The 15,644-nt window shown below is 40.6% G+C and overlaps 1 protein-coding gene across 2 annotated transcripts; it reads left to right on the top strand.

The window, feature by feature from the left end:
* Nucleotides 1-4,280: 4,280 nt before the first annotated feature.
* stom (stomatin) lies at nt 4,281-15,625 on the top strand. 2 transcript variants are annotated; one of them, XM_047568976.1, is made up of 8 exons: nt 4,282-4,449; nt 5,035-5,067; nt 5,365-5,474; nt 5,645-5,717; nt 9,623-9,705; nt 9,920-10,123; nt 12,518-12,652; nt 13,549-15,625. In XM_047568976.1, the coding sequence occupies exons 1-8, from the start codon at nt 4,395-4,397 to the stop codon at nt 13,735-13,737; spliced, it is 882 nt and encodes a 293-aa protein (XP_047424932.1). In that variant the 5' UTR covers nt 4,282-4,394; the 3' UTR covers nt 13,738-15,625. The 2 variants fall into 2 exon arrangements, with proteins under 2 accessions (XP_047424933.1, XP_047424932.1); XM_047568977.1 differs by lacking the exon at nt 5,035-5,067 and having other exon boundaries at nt 4,281-4,449.
* Nucleotides 15,626-15,644: the final 19 nt, after the last annotated feature.

The following is a 15,644-nucleotide window of genomic DNA, read 5'->3' as shown; positions in this document are numbered from 1 at the left end:
AAAACAAATCGCCCTACCCACAGTCTGCTTTTGTTTTTCCACAGAACAAGTTCCTTTTTCGACTCTTCAGAATAAAAACTATATATTTTTGTTTTTCAGATCATTTAAATTTGCTTGTTCTCCAGTGCTGACAGTGACACTATAAACTGGAAACTCAATGGAACCACCTCAATGACCTCTAGTGGTGACTTATCCAACCGCATATCAAATATGCTTAGCCTATGTCCAAAGGTGGTGAGGGTGTTTTTTTTTTTTTGTTTGTTTGTTTTTTTGGACAGAATGACACACACTCGCCATTTCATTAGATAGATTAGTAGATGGATTTTAATATAACAGACCTGCACTGAATCTTAGCTTAGTGAAGGTTGTGTTATTCGGCATTAGTTTAAAATAACTGAGAGTTGTTGTTTTCGTTTTGAAGGCTGTGGTATATAGTCTATAATTGTCTTGTGTCGTATCGACACATTTCTATTACTTTCTATTATTTAGATGACTCCATAAATCAGTGAGTAAGGCTAAATAACAGAAACAACAGAAACACTTTCAATCCTATCCAGTACCAGAGCATCACAAACTACACCCTACATACTGATCATCTACTTCAATTACCACCGTTCTCATCCTGTTATATTATTTTAACCTTCATGAAGCTCAGATTTATCGCAGGACTATTATATTACAATGCATTTGTTTTCACTAAGTTTCAGGTGTACCTATTGAATTGGCCATTGTATGTACCTCCAAGTCATATTGCTTATTCCAGCTGTGTTTGTTGTCTATTTGTGGACTATCACCCATCTCTTGTGTAGTATTTTTTTGGTTCTAACATAACAAACATATTTAAAAAGTTAAATATAACATTTGCACGACGATGGTGCCATTTATCCTTGTGTCACTTGCATTAAGATTTTCCTGGCCGCGACCTGAATCATTGTAATAACAATCTTGTCCATTACTACTGTTGTACACTGGTACTGCCTTTGTGAGACGTGTCTGAACATTTGTGTGGGCAGCACAGGCTACTTGGCTCTGAATTGATTCTTTTGTTCAGCCCAATCTCCATCAGCAGGCAGAACCTCCATTATCGGCTAAGAAAAAGAGGGATGGAGAAATTGACAGATAGAGCATGAAGAGAGATAGTTAGGGATTAGGAAAGATAATGAGGAGGACAAAGTGCCCTGTGGGATTAGCAAAAAGGGTGGATAATAGGGAGAAAGTGTGGCTGCAGATACAGTAGCCTATCAAGTGAGAGTGAAAATGGAGGAAGGACTGGAAATGAGCGAATCATATGCTGTAACTTATCCTCCCAGTTCACCAGAGACCCAGAGACGCTTTAGTTTCTGAAGCTGGAAGGCCAAACTCCAGGTAGCCGTAGGGAGACGGTAGGGTATTTTTTTTTCACACTTGAGAGTGTCTTTGCTGTACCTAACTGGCCACATTGGCCACCAGTCCTGTACACTGGTCCCAGCTTGGTGCTTTATCAATGTGCTGTGACTAATCCAGGAGAGGTCCCACATTTTTCTCTCGTCCTAATTAAAAGAGGATTATATGGGATGGAGCTCTGGACCACTCCAAAACGCACAGCCACCGCCCCTCTCCTGTTCCCAGGATAATCACACTTACTGGAATTGTCGGGATTTTCTGTGCATGCCACCACCTGAACTCAATAAACAGCGAACACTGAAATTGTTGGTGCTGAGACTAAAGAGGCTTACAAATATGGATTGGTCCAAAAAAAAAGAAGGCACTGTAGCATTTCCCCAACTGGTGTCTACATATGGTCTATACGCTCCAAATCTGCTCCAATGTTGTATTTCATAACTGATTATAAAATGTAATCCTTGTGGCTTTATTGTCATTTGTGCATGTTCTGTAGGGATATGTGAAGCGATTTAAATTACAGTGGCTGCTTGTTTTCGTCCAAAATATCCTATTCATAATAGCAGAGTCACACTGATAATCATTTATTTGGATTTAGAGCCAAAGAGAAGATTACAGACTCCTGTAAATGCCAACCTTTATTGCATGAACAATTAGCCAAGATGTCACTGTTGACTAAATGTGGGATAGCCTGCACTGAAAAGGAAGCATGTGAAACAAAATGCCAGTCTTTGTTTCTGAGCCATGTTTCACCACCAGGATAGGCAAACCAAGCAAGCCCCACGGGGATAAAAGGTAAAAAAAAAAAAAAGTATACCTATACCCAAAGTATACCTTTTGGCATATTTTTCAATAACAATCATGCAGCAACCTTTTAAGCCGTTTAGATTTCTGCATTACGTTGACGCAGATGCTACTATGACAGCGCAGGCTCCTATGTCCACTTGGTTGTATTTAAACCTATGAAGACCCTATGTGCATCGACAATACGCCACATCCCCCTCTAGGGCCGCCACCTATCTACCCCAGTGGTGTCAAACTCATTTTAGTTCTGGAGCCACATACAGCCCAACTTGATTTCAAGATCAGTATTAAAACAACACAATAACTTATAAGTATGAACTACAACGTCAGATTTTTCCCTTTTGTTTTAGTGCAAAGAAGAAGTAATTTGGGCACATTGCCATCTGCTCTTTAGGTCCTGGGTCTCAGTGTTATGTTCTGACCACTTCTCTTTCTACTACAGTGGACAAATTAGGAATAGCAGTTGTTTTCATTGACTTTGATTCCAGTCTTCTGTGTGTTTTTTTCGCAGTTTGCAAATTCATGCTGCAGGCCAGTTTGACTTGATTTAACCTCTCAGTCAAGCACGGTAATACCAAGGTAACTAATAGTCACTATGCAGTGTATTTTCACTTATGTTGGCTGTGTGCTTACTATGACTTGGTGACTTTAAAATAACAAAAATAATTAATGGATGTTTTTTTGTTTTGTTTTGTTTTTTCCGATCAGCCACAGAATTCACGCCATAGACAACATAAGAATAAAAAAATAATAATGGTAATTCATGTTTTACATTAATAATCACAATAACCTGCCACCCTGTCCTCGTCATAAAAATAGCAGTGCCTCAGATGAGTGGATATATAAATTTGTACAATTCTGAACATCCAGTGCTGTCCAGTGCAGTCATTCAATTGCAGGTTATTTTTAGAGGCTGTTTTCAGCTGTTAACCAATCCTGCACTGTGGCCCCTGAATAGTCGGGTAAGAGTAGATAGCTGAAAGTGCTAACTAATTTAGGAGCCAGCTGTCTCACTGAGAAGGCTGCTTTACTCCCACTGCACCGCTGTTATGTGAGGAAGCCTGTAAAATGGACCTGTGAAGCCCTGACCTCAACCCAGACCACAGTGATGATGTAGGCTGCTGTATATTTTTAAACCGATTTGCAGCAACTCTCAAAGTTTGCACATCCAAACAGAGGCACCAACCTAATATACTATTTTGCTCACACATTAATAAGGTTCCAACAACAGTTTTCTGCTGAAAGGATTTATTAACGTTTTCTGGCTAAACTAAGACGAGCCTCTATGCTCTTTTTGCCCAGCAGTGGATGAGTCACCTTTGGGTTGTTTGTTGTACATGCCTTGTCTAGTTTAGTTATTTATTGAATATTTATCTTTTGCACTGACGGGAGAGCCGTACCTCAATTTCGTTGTACAACGTATATTGTTATATGCTACCATGCAATGACAATAAAGACTCTAATCTAATCTAATCTAATCTAATCTAATCTAATCTAATCTAATCTAATCTAATCTAATTTTGGCTGGAGTCCCAAAGCTTTACAAAAGACTTTATAACCTTTTCCAGATTGATAGATGTCAATTACTTACTTTCTCATTTGTTCCTGAATTTCTTTTTAGTATGATGTCTAGGATCTATTGGTCTCTGATCTTTTGATCTTTTGGACCCCTAAAAAACAAACAAAACAAAACAAAACAAAAAATCATTTAGAAACCTTGTTTACTTGTGTTATCTTTATCTTATATTTAAATTTGCTTGATGACCTTAATATTTTAGGTGTGCCACACATGCAAAAAAAATACAAGGCGAACTAGTCACAGCTCAGCTCTTGCCCCCTAAATTTGCCGCGGCGCATAGTTTGATTTCTGGGGAGGAGCGAGTCTCTGCGTCAATTAACGCAGAAGCATAAATTGTCTATTACCCTTCACGTGTGGCATTTGTCTGCGTGTGTGTTTTTGTTTGTTTTATTTTAAATAAACGTTGCTGGTATAGGACGGTGTCGGACATTTCTGTCATTGGATCAAATAAAAACCTTTAAGATGAGTTTGTGAGGCTGCACCGCGCAGGCTACGTCCTGCGTCGCCACACCCCAGAGTAGAGATTTAACGGACCACCCCCACACACAGAGCAGCAGTTTACACTCTTTAACGTAAACACACTCCCGTCGCCTGCCTGCCATTCCCGTTTCACGTTTTATTTGGCCTGGACATGGAAAACTCAGAGCAATCGATGAAAGAAACCAAAAGGCGAGAACGGCAAGCAGGTAAAGGCAGCTTTCTTTCTAACTGAATTATTTCGGGTAACTTATCTTGGGGGGTCTGTTACACAACCCACGCTAAAGCGAATTTAGTTGAATGCCAAGTTATTCGTCTTATCAGTTAACGGCGTGCGCTTGACGGCTGTTTACATATCTGGTGTGAAAAGGCTAACAAACCCGCTAACGTAGCGTCAGCGGCCCATTTTGGCTCATTACATATCAACACTGCAGCTAGCTAACGACCACCCCCCAAGCTAACGTAAAGCCGCCGTGTAACGGCGTGTAAAGCAGCAGCCTTTATCACAGAGTTAACGTTATCAACATGAAACAAATGCGTCATAACGCAACAGCGGAGTGGCTCGGCTCGCATCTAACCATTTTCCTTGTTTGGTTAGGCTATATTTAAATATAAACACGAAAGCAACTGAGCTGCTCCTGAGGACTCACTAGGTCAGGACTAATTATTACCATCAGTATGGTAGGATGTAACATTGTAGCTTAGCAATTCCCTTAGCCCCAAGCCAGGCTAGTGATTTATTAATATGTGTTCTATTCCTTCCTGACAGTTCTGATATCTAACTTTGTCTGTAGGTTCAATCCAGAGTGGTTTACATTATGTTGAAGGTATGGATCTCAGCCATGGTGTGGTTGCATAATAGATCAATTGGTGCTTCAGTCAGAGTGGATGATGTGGGTTACTGTCTGTCTGTAGTAAAAGCAAATTCCAAAAATCAGCATGTAGTAGAGGGGACAATAAATCTGACTAGTCCCATGCGAGATGGGTGGAAGTTGATCTGAAGCATGATTGCATTCGTTTTATTATTTTAGACAAGACTGTGTCCTGCAGAAGTTTTTCCTGCGGATGATTTCGAACACATGGATGTGTTTGCTTAGATCATGTGTTTGTCTTATGTCCCACAGCTTTGGAGAGTGACGACGCTGACGTCGGCTTGTGTGGCTGCATGCTGATGGCTTTTTCCGTCCTTCTCATCCTGGCGACTCTGCCCATCTCCATATGGATGTGCATTAAGGTCAGCTGTGGTCAGATCTCGCCTATAAACTAATTCTTCAACATTTTGAAGCTTTGCATTTGTTTAATCTAGCAGCGGAACTGGTTGATGCCCATTCAACAGTAGCACCGACCCCCATGTAATATTAAATGATAGAAAGACTAGTATGTTGTTTTTTTCTTCATATTCAGATTGTGAAGGAGTATGAGCGAGCCATTATCTTTCGCCTGGGGCGCATTGTGCGAGGAGGAGCCAAAGGACCAGGTCAGGAATCATGTTACATATTATATTCACCAACAAAAGAGTATTATTCCATCTACAATCGCAACTGATAAGTCAAACATTTCTGCTACCAAAAATATCCCCTGTGTCCCTCTGGACTAATTGATGATTCAGATGTCGTGACATATGTTCATAAATTACAGTTATATATTTGTCATTAGGAACCTAAAACAAACACCAAGGCACGTTTTGGTTGAGAGTCAATAAGATGCTATAAACTGTATGATAACATGACATTTATTGTAACTAGATTGCGCACATTAATGGAGAGAAAGAGCTTTCTTAAACAAATAAAATATGAAACCAGTTTCAGTGGTTTTTCCTAAACAAGAAGTTCAGTTGTTTTCTCTTAAAGAGTTTAGGAAAATCAGTTTTATGATGGAAACATTTTTTGTGATCAAACTATGTTCTGGAAGACACTCTACAATCTTAACCAGTGACTCCAGGCAGTAGAAGCAAAGATAAACTAAAATGAAGTTCGTCCTGCAACGAAGCTGCAGATCACAGAAATGACAAAGTTAATTTGTTAGTTAAATCTATTGTCCTTTATAAGACAAACAGATCATATTTGATTCATTTAGTCTTTGTTGGAACATATGTTTCTACCAAGCAAGGGGGAAAATAGACATGTGCACGAGGATTTGTTTAGCCTTGCATTGAATAAACAGTAACTAGTGTGCTTTCTTCTCTGCTGCTCAATGGGAGTCTTTCAGGTAGTATACTGAGCAGTATCTTCATTTAAACGTGAGGAGACCAAGAACTGGTCATTTTCCAGTCAGGACACTGATTCTAAGGTGTGGTGCCTATAAACAGCAGCGAGGCATCACGTGCTCTATTTATCAGAGGATCCTTCATCTTTGATGCAGTAAATTCATTTAGAGCCGATGACTTAGTTTCCCAGCAGGTTTAAAGACACTGGTCGCCATGACAACTCACACTCAAAGAGCATAGCTAGAATATAGTAAACAGATCATTCCTTGGGTATTTGTACAGTGAAAAATGGTTTGATTATTTTGGTTCTGCACTGCCCCGCTTTAAATTGGGGATGTTTGTATCTATTTCAAATGATCAGTTCAGGAATCATAGCCATTTTCATACACGGCATTCAACAACAGGGACCGTACTGTACTTTGTCAACTGAGACCTTATTGTCGGATATTGGAAGCTTCTTCTACATGACTATAACTTGTCGTGGAAACATTCAACAAGTGAGGGTCGTTGAGAAGCCCTATCCCTACTGTAGGTTTCTAAGCTGGACTCAGCTTGGAAACCAAACAGAAACCTGGCAATCTGTTAAAGCATGCAGTGTTTGAATTACCGTAACTCGCAGTGGTTTGCACTATTGACAAAATTGAACGTGTGGCTGAACACTTGTTTTTATCAACAATTCCTCCAAACTAATTCTTTGGGTCTCCCCAACCTGCAGCCAACAGCAGTGGTGCTGCCTGCTTAAAATGATGCATCTGTTCTTTCAGGAGAACTTGAGTCATGACTTTAATGGCTGTAATATCCATCAACAATAGGATTCTACCTCATGTTGGGGCAGGAATGTTTCATCTGTGCTCTTGTAGACACCTCTCTTTAGTTAATGTGAAAATGCGAGCTGACCCAAGAGTCTGTGAGCAGTTTGGGAGGTTAAAAAGCAGATCTGTAAATCATTAAATTACTAGATTACTTAGTTACTGAACAAGGTCTGAACACCACTGGGTGTGTAGAGGTGTATGCCAAATAGAGGACCTTTACATGAATGGTAAATTTCTCACATTTGAGTCAAATCTATAATATTCCAAGAAAATATTTTTTTAAACATCTACAATTAAACATGTCATACAGTCAAACTATAAGCGAATGCTATCTGAACCACCGCCACTATCACATCTGGAAAATCTTCCTCTTTCAAACCTAATGGGAGGAGACAGATTTCTCTGTTCTATGTAACTTTAATATAATTTGATAAAGAGTCCACTATGGATATACTAGAAGCATGGAGACGAGATGTGCAAGAAGATATACGTACAGCTGATTGGAAAAATCAGTTTTATAATGGAAACATAATGGAAACATTTTTGGGAATTGGGATTGGGAAAGTGCTTGAAAGCTCAAAAACAATCGATCAATACAAGATTGAAGTTATCACAGTATAAGTGGTTAATGAGAACTTACATCACCCCGGTCAAACGGAATCGTTGATGTCCCAACATTACGGACACTTGTATTAAGTGGTACTTATTTTACCCGCTAAATCCAGGCAACTTTACTTTTAGCTCAATTTTGGTTGACTTTGGTTTCCTGCAGGCCAGGAGAATGATCTCTTTATCCTGGGAAAAACCAGATTTTCCTTCTATACATGTGTGGGTGAAAGAGATGGCATCCTGTGTTGTACTGGACTTGCATAACTAGAGGAAAGGCAGAAGAATTTGAGAGTGTGGAGACCGCTATTGGAGTTTTTGTTCGTCAGCATGTACAATTTTAACATTGTTGTGAGGAGCCGTGACGTTATTATACAATTATTTACTTCGTTATGTATTTATTGTAATTTTAATTATGTTTAATGTGTGAAATGAAATGACCATGAATATTTCACTGTCTTTGTCAATGTTATTGTGTGTGGGTATGTGTTTAATATGTTTTAATGCTTGGTAAAAAACACAAACCACTCTGTGTGTGTGTAGTTTCCCACCCCTCCCATTCCTTCCTGCTGAACACAATGACAAAAAGAACCATTTTAAAACGGAAAGGTTTGGAGGCACGATATGAACAAGAACATATATCGGCTAAACGTCAACAATGTGACCTGCACTGTATGCGCACAAATGCGCTGAACATGTGCGATATGTGTGGCAGCGCTGCTTCTCGCGCGTCTGTTCGAAGTCTGAATGTCTAATTCGTCCTGTTTTCCATGATGTGACTTCTGTCGTGAAAGGCAGCTCATTTGTTAGTAAAAACACAGACTCCCACGAGGTGCGATTTGCATACATCTCATAACTCACTGTCTTTTTACGTTTGATTTCTTGTTTTCTAGATCTAAAAACCAGACAGTGTCCTCTCAAAATGCTGAAATGTGACTCCTCTGAGAGCCAGGGGACCCCGTTTATGACAGCACAGGGTTAATAATAGCTTTCTGCTTGTAAACACATTCTTGAGGAGCGGGAGGACCCAGCGGCAAAGTTAAATTCGCCATTTGGTTTCCCATTGTGGCCCACAGCCTTATAACCTCCCTGTCCATCTGCAGCAGCTGCTTTCAGCACATGTCCATGTATTTTGTCTAAAACCACCTCACAAGGGTCATTTGTTATTAACATTAGTTTTTTTTTTATTTCTTTGTATAATACAACACCGATTTTTATTGATGAACAAACACATTAGTGTATTTTTTCCCCGCTCTACAGTGCAGTGTTTGTGTGAGAGCAGCTGAGGCCTTTTTTCTCGTCTTTCAAAAACTAAAACCGCGTTCTGGAAACGGTACAGGAAAGCTGCTGTTACGTTCATTTCCTCCCCTGAACAAATGGCTGTGATCTCTCCGCTTAAATTCACAATATTCTGACGGGAAATGCAGCCAACGTCTCTCTAGCTGGTGCCGTATTAATGTTTGCTAAATGACTGCTCACCTAGCACATGTCTGCTTCACTCAGGCACATGCCCGGTGTTGTTTGATGCGCTAATTCAGTCATAGCGACTTGAAACGGGCTAATGAAAGCTGCCCGTATCCGCAGCTTTGCCTCTCTGTCAGCGCAGCTGCAGTCTTATAAAGAGAGCTCGACTTGGCCTCCCGCCAGAATTCCATTCATCCTGGTGTTTTCAAACATTTGCGGAGAAGCTTCCTCATTATTGTGTTTGCCGTGGCTTTGGATTCTGTTGGAACTATTTGCGTTCTTGTGTTTCCACAGGAATGTTCTTCATCTTGCCTTGCACCGACAGCTTCATTAGCGTGGACATGCGCACCATCACCTTCGACATCCCGCCACAAGAGGTGTGACACGCACGCTTCCCCGTTCCATTAAACAAGCACTTTGTCACTTTCACACAAATTCAAATGGCATCAAATTAATCGCGTGGGCTTTTATGGGCTTTTAATTATGAGCTCTTTAATAAGTAAAATCACACGAAGCATTTGACTGCCCAAGTCACATTTTCACCGTTTGACGTGTATTAATTACATCCTGCTCTTTCGTACCCACTGTCAGGTTTTGACCAAAGACTCCGTGACAGTGAGCGTGGATGGTGTGGTGTACTACCGGGTCCAGAACGCTACCCTGGCCGTGGCTAACATCACTAATGCGGACGCCGCCACCCGACTGTTGGCCCAGACCACGCTGAGGAACGTCCTGGGCACCAAGAACCTGGCAGAGATCCTGTCTGACCGTGAAGAAATTGCACACAGCATGCAGGTAGAGTTCATTCTTCATACAAAATACATGCTAGTACAAATTATATGCTTCCCTGATTTACCGGTGTGTACACAGGTTTGCTTAAGATGCTGGAAAGAGTTCATCTAATACGTCAGGTAGCTTTTCAGGGAACCCATTCTACATTTTTACGTGGTCACTACTTGATATCGCCTTTACACTTTTCCCGATTCCTGTGATATGTGCTCAAGGTGTTTGGCCAAGCGAGGCCAAAAGTAGCTCTCTGTTCAAGTGCCGCATATGAGCCCACGAACAGACGGACTCATAGAGAAAAGCCAGCTGTATAAGAATAGCAGTGGCACGCCGTATTCACCAGCTGTATACATTAACTGTTACCCCTGCTTGTCGGTGTTAAACTAACAAACGGAAGTTAAATTCATAATGTCTGTAAACAAAAAGCAAAGCTATTCCTGCGGTTCTGTTCTGAGCGCAACTTTTAATTTGCCTTTGAGCTTAATTATTTATTTATTCATTAAACATTTACTTCAGTTTATGCTGTGCTACTGTAAATGATAAAATATTTATTTCTAATGCTGACTCTCTCGGAATGAATGTCAGTGATCAGGATGTGGTTTATTCATGTGAACTCCTACGCGTTTAAAAAAAAAATTAAGTTATTATTGGTCTTGTGTAATTTTAGTTTCGAAGCTTGATTTTAGGTAATTTCTTACACTCTTGGTGAGCAGTATTATGGGCCAGCATTGCAGACAGAAGCTGTCAGCTGTCATTAGTGTAACGGTAAAATAAGGACAACTACCAGCTGTCCACTTTTCACACTAATGTGCGTGAGTTTGACACACTTTGCCGGAGTTGTCTGCAGGTGTTCGCAAGCAGGTTAGTTTAAGTAGGATTCAGTTAACAGGCCATTTGGACATCAAGACATATTTGAGTATGTGTTATCACCAAGGTGATGTATCTGCAGTTCAGATGGCAAGACTACAGCACAAATTTAACTTGTGAGTTCCTAAAGCAGCACAAATGCATCAAAAATCATTACCATACCTCACTAGCAGCAAAGACTAAACTGTTGAGCGTGGTCAGCTACATTGTCGCCATACAGTATGTTGCGATGTCATGATGGGTTCAAGAATGCTATAGGTTGATGTTTCGCTGCTGGAAGAAGTTGGGACCAGCTTATCTTTGATGTCATTGTCTTTCAGTTTGTAGCCACAAACAAAAGTAACAATTCTTGCAGCTGTTACATTTCAGTCTTCACAGTCACAGTTGATTAAGTACAACGGCAAGAACAGAGCTGCTTTGGTTCTAAGCACAGAGGCCAACCTCTGTTATTCTACTATTGGGCTCGGCACTATGACTCAAAATGTCTATCACAGCATTTTTCAAAATTCAGTATCACGGTATTGTTTTTTTGTTTTTTCATGCATAATTGCACGTTCACAACGTGTTCTGAAATGAAATCCGGGGACATTTACAGCTCGGAGATAAAAAAAAGAATTAAACGTTATCAAGATGAAATAAAGAAACATGGACAATTACAGTTTCACTTATCTTGACATACTTATTCATATTTAAACATATTTATACTAATATGTCTGTCTAATAACTGCTGTTGTAGTCTGCGCAATGTTTTTTTCTCATTCATAAAAAGCTAAAATCGGGGACATATTCAGGGACAGCTTTAGCTGGGGGATAGGTCGTCCTCATCTGACGGAAATCTGGGACGTCTGGTCACCCTAAAAACCCCCACGACTGACGCGGCACCATTTGTGAAACAAGTACTTCCGTGTCTTTAGGGTCCTCTCATTCTACCGCTTGTTTTTTTCGGACCTTTCCATCTTCACCCCGCCTCGCATTGACGCAGTCGCACCATGCATATATAGCGCTACATTGAAAATTGTCCTTCTGAAACAGTGTCTCACAGCGCAGCGTTTCGGCCTGTACAATCATATACACCAGTATGGAGTATATTAAAAATTCATATCATAACAGGAAAAATACTGGTATTTGGTATGAACTGCTACACTGCCCAGCCCCATGATATTATATGTGACTACATGATATTTGTAGGTATTAACCTACTGTACAATTTTCACGGTATCATGTTATTTTACAAACGTGTGTTGGTCTGTGAGTGTGCGTTACATGCACATGCTACCACATCAAATTGTTTCACATTAACACCATCCTTAACCTTATCTTTACCGACATCTTTCCTTGTGAGAGAAATATTCAATCTCCTTTGGCGCCATCTGCTGGACAGTTATGATAAATGCTAGTTTGTGGGTTTTATGAATTCGTTTTTATTCCATCACTGCAATTTTAGTTCGTCGTATTCAGATTAGAAGCTTCACAACTAGCGTACAGCCTTCGTAGATGTGCTTGAACAGACCGTGTATCGTCTCTCTGTCTCTTCAGTCCTCTCTGGACGATGCTACGGACGACTGGGGAATCAAGGTGGAGCGGGTGGAGATCAAAGATGTGAAGCTGCCCATTCAGCTGCAGAGAGCCATGGCGGCTGAGGCTGAGGCCAGCCGCGAGGCCAGGGCCAAGGTACGATGTTCTGTCTCCCTGTCAGTCAGTTTAAACAGGGACGTCCTCTAACATGTCACAGTGTTCGTTTGTGTTCCCATGTCAGGACTCTTAATTATGACTAAAGGCTATACTTTTATGGTGCATATAAGGTTCATTTTTTTTCCCAAAAATGCTGTTGTAGCATCGCTGTACATACAGTGGGGGAAATAAGTATTTGATCCCCTGCTGAATTTGTAAGTTTGCCCACTTCCATAGAAATGATCAGACTCTGGTTTTTATGGTTGTTTACTGGTTATGGGTATAGACAGAATATCAGTCGAAAATGCATAAAAAACACACAATCTAAAAGTTATAAATTGTTATGTATTTTATTAAGGGAAATAAGTATTTGATCCCCAAGCACAACACAAGTCAGTACTTTGTAGAGAAACCTTTGTTGGCAAGCACAGCGATGAGACGTTTCTTGTAGTTGGTCACCAGGTTTGCACACAAATGAATGAATGAATGGGCCAAAATCCCTCCTGCGCTGTGTGCAAACCTGGTGACCAACTACAAGAAACGTCTCATCGCTGTGCTTGCCAACAAAGGTTTCTCTACAAAGTACTGACTTGTGTTGTGCTTGGGGATCAAATACTTATTTCCCTTAATAAAATACATAACAATTTATAACTTTTAGATTGTGTGTTTTTTATGCATTTTCGACTGATATTCTGTCTATACCCATAACCAGTAAACAACCATAAAAACCAGAGTCTGATCATTTCTATGGAAGTGGGCAAACTTACAAATTCAGCAGGGGATCAAATACTTATTTCCCCCACTGTAAGAAAGAAATTTATTTCAGTCTGCTCTGAAATATTGATTGACGGCTGTTGTCCTGCTCCTGACCCTGACCCTCTTGTCTCTGTCTCAAGGTGATAGCAGCGGAGGGGGAGATGAATGCGTCGCGGGCCCTGAAGGAGGCCTCCCTGGTGATCGCAGAGTCTCCGTCAGCCCTGCAACTGCGCTACCTTCAGACCCTCAACACCATCGCTGCAGAGAAGAACTCCACCATCATTTTCCCACTGCCGCTGGAGATGATGCACGGTTTCATGAAACACTGAGTCCGAAACAACACGCCGCTGACATGCACACACTCACACACTCACACAACATACATCACTTAACACTGGAAAGTACTAAGGCCCTGCGTCTACTATGGTGGGAAGTTGGTCCTTATGGTTCCTTGAGGAATTAGTGGAGGGCAACTGCAGGTTCTTAAATGCTCATTTCATTTGAACACATCTAACCAACTTCAGCTAACAGCCAACTAGCACGTGTGCCAGTTCAGAAACCACACGTGTGTTTGTTTAGTTCCTTAGAGTAGTTAAAACCAGAAATTCGTCTTATGTTGCGTCTGCTTTTTTTGGAGCTATTGAGCTGAATCTGATCTCTTTGGCATGCCGTCGTCGACTGAGTTGACTCAGTCAGCTTAGCGGCCACTGAAGAGGGTCGGCCGGAGCCAACAGTGCCAGACACCCAACAAAATCTGCAGCTTTCAGCTCAGGGCGTGTGTGCCAATAACTGACTGAACTTAGTTTGACTTGTGTCGGAGTCAGAGTTGATCCAAAAACAGTCAGGGACTTCAGTGTTTGTCTTGCAGTTTCTTTTTTGTATTTTTTACAGCAAATATGGGCCAAGGATCCATTGCTATCAGAGGACGAGCTATTTAACCTCGGATATCATCATCATTAAGTGCCTGCTGGATACGTGGCCTAACCTAAACACGCAAACACACACATTAAATTTTTTCTCCTTCCACGACCACTGCCAGCATCAAAGTGCTGCAGTCATTTCCCACCCTTCTATTAACATAGCTTTAGCTTTAGCTTTAGCGCCAGTTCACAACATCTGAGTATGCGTTTTAGATGTTAGATGTGCCATAACCTCAGCATTTAAGCTTAGAAATGCTTTAACATATGCCAGGATGTACAGTATATGTTATGCAGTGTTTTTGTCAAATCTTTTTGCACTTTTCTTTTCAACTTTCACAGAGAAGTTGAAAGAATCTGTCGCTGACATGCTGATCTCTTTGGATTTTTCCCCGAGATGATCTTTATTAACTTTTCAGCAGGTGCGGTGTGTTTGAATAAGCTTGTACTTCGTGCTGGTGTTCATCAACGATATGTTGACAAAATCTAGACGGTCGATTTTGACATCGTGTATCAATTTGAAATATTAAGAGGGTTGGAAAAAATATTAAGAGACACTTTAGATGACCATTCCTGCGTAGCTGCCAGTCCCCTTAAATTTTAATTCACCCTCCTCTCTGGCTTCACTGTTTGCTTGGGAAGGGCAGGAATTGCCAATCTTTCAGTCAAACGCTTTAACTTCCTGTCATGGATTCCTGTTACAGGCTATTCACACTTCTATGCACTTCCATCTTGACAGTTTTTATTGCCCTCTTTTCTTTGTAAACACACACCAATACCAAATATTTTACAATCGCTATTAATCTGTCTACTTTTATAGTGTAGCTGTGTTTTTAAATGTACTCTCTAGTTTTTAGTGTCTGTCTGACCAAGTAGTGTTCTTATACATATATGTGTAGTAGTTATTATAACTGACCTGGGAGCCTGTTATTTTACTTTTTAATACGGAATATAAAGCCTGTTACATTGTACTGCAGTAACATAAGTTTTATGTTAGCGCTGCACAAGAAAGGAAGTGAACACATAACCTCAGCGCAACCACGTTGTGCTGCTGATCACTGACTCTCTGTGGTTCGTGTTGATTGTCCATTTGCCTTATCTGCATTGTTGTTGTCTGTGGTCATTAATGTGCACCCGTTTTTGCACATCAATGTTTCTTTAATTCAGGACTAATGCATGGTGGTTTTTGTGGCTCACAGTATTTTTATGAGCAGTTTGCTAATGTTTGATATCATTTCCTCTTGATATATGGTGTATATACACAATATATGAAATCCTCAAATAAAGATGCTGTCCAAAAGTTTGTGTTTAGATTTGGT

Source organism: Mugil cephalus, chromosome 19, assembly GCF_022458985.1.
Source record: "Mugil cephalus isolate CIBA_MC_2020 chromosome 19, CIBA_Mcephalus_1.1, whole genome shotgun sequence".
Taxonomy (NCBI): domain Eukaryota; kingdom Metazoa; phylum Chordata; class Actinopteri; order Mugiliformes; family Mugilidae; genus Mugil; species Mugil cephalus.
Note: the sequence above shows the minus strand (reverse complement) of the source record. Positions and strands in the feature narration are given on the sequence as shown.

Coding starts and splice junctions, on each gene's coding strand:
- stom (XM_047568976.1), top strand. CDS start 4,395: ATGGAAAACTCAGAGCAATCGATGAAAGAAACCAAAAGGCGAGAACGG. Junction 5,718..9,622: donor AGGAGGAGCCAAAGGACCAG/GTCAGGAATCAT, acceptor GTGTTTCCACAG/GAATGTTCTTCATCTTGCCT. Junction 9,706..9,919: donor TCGACATCCCGCCACAAGAG/GTGTGACACGCA, acceptor ACCCACTGTCAG/GTTTTGACCAAAGACTCCGT.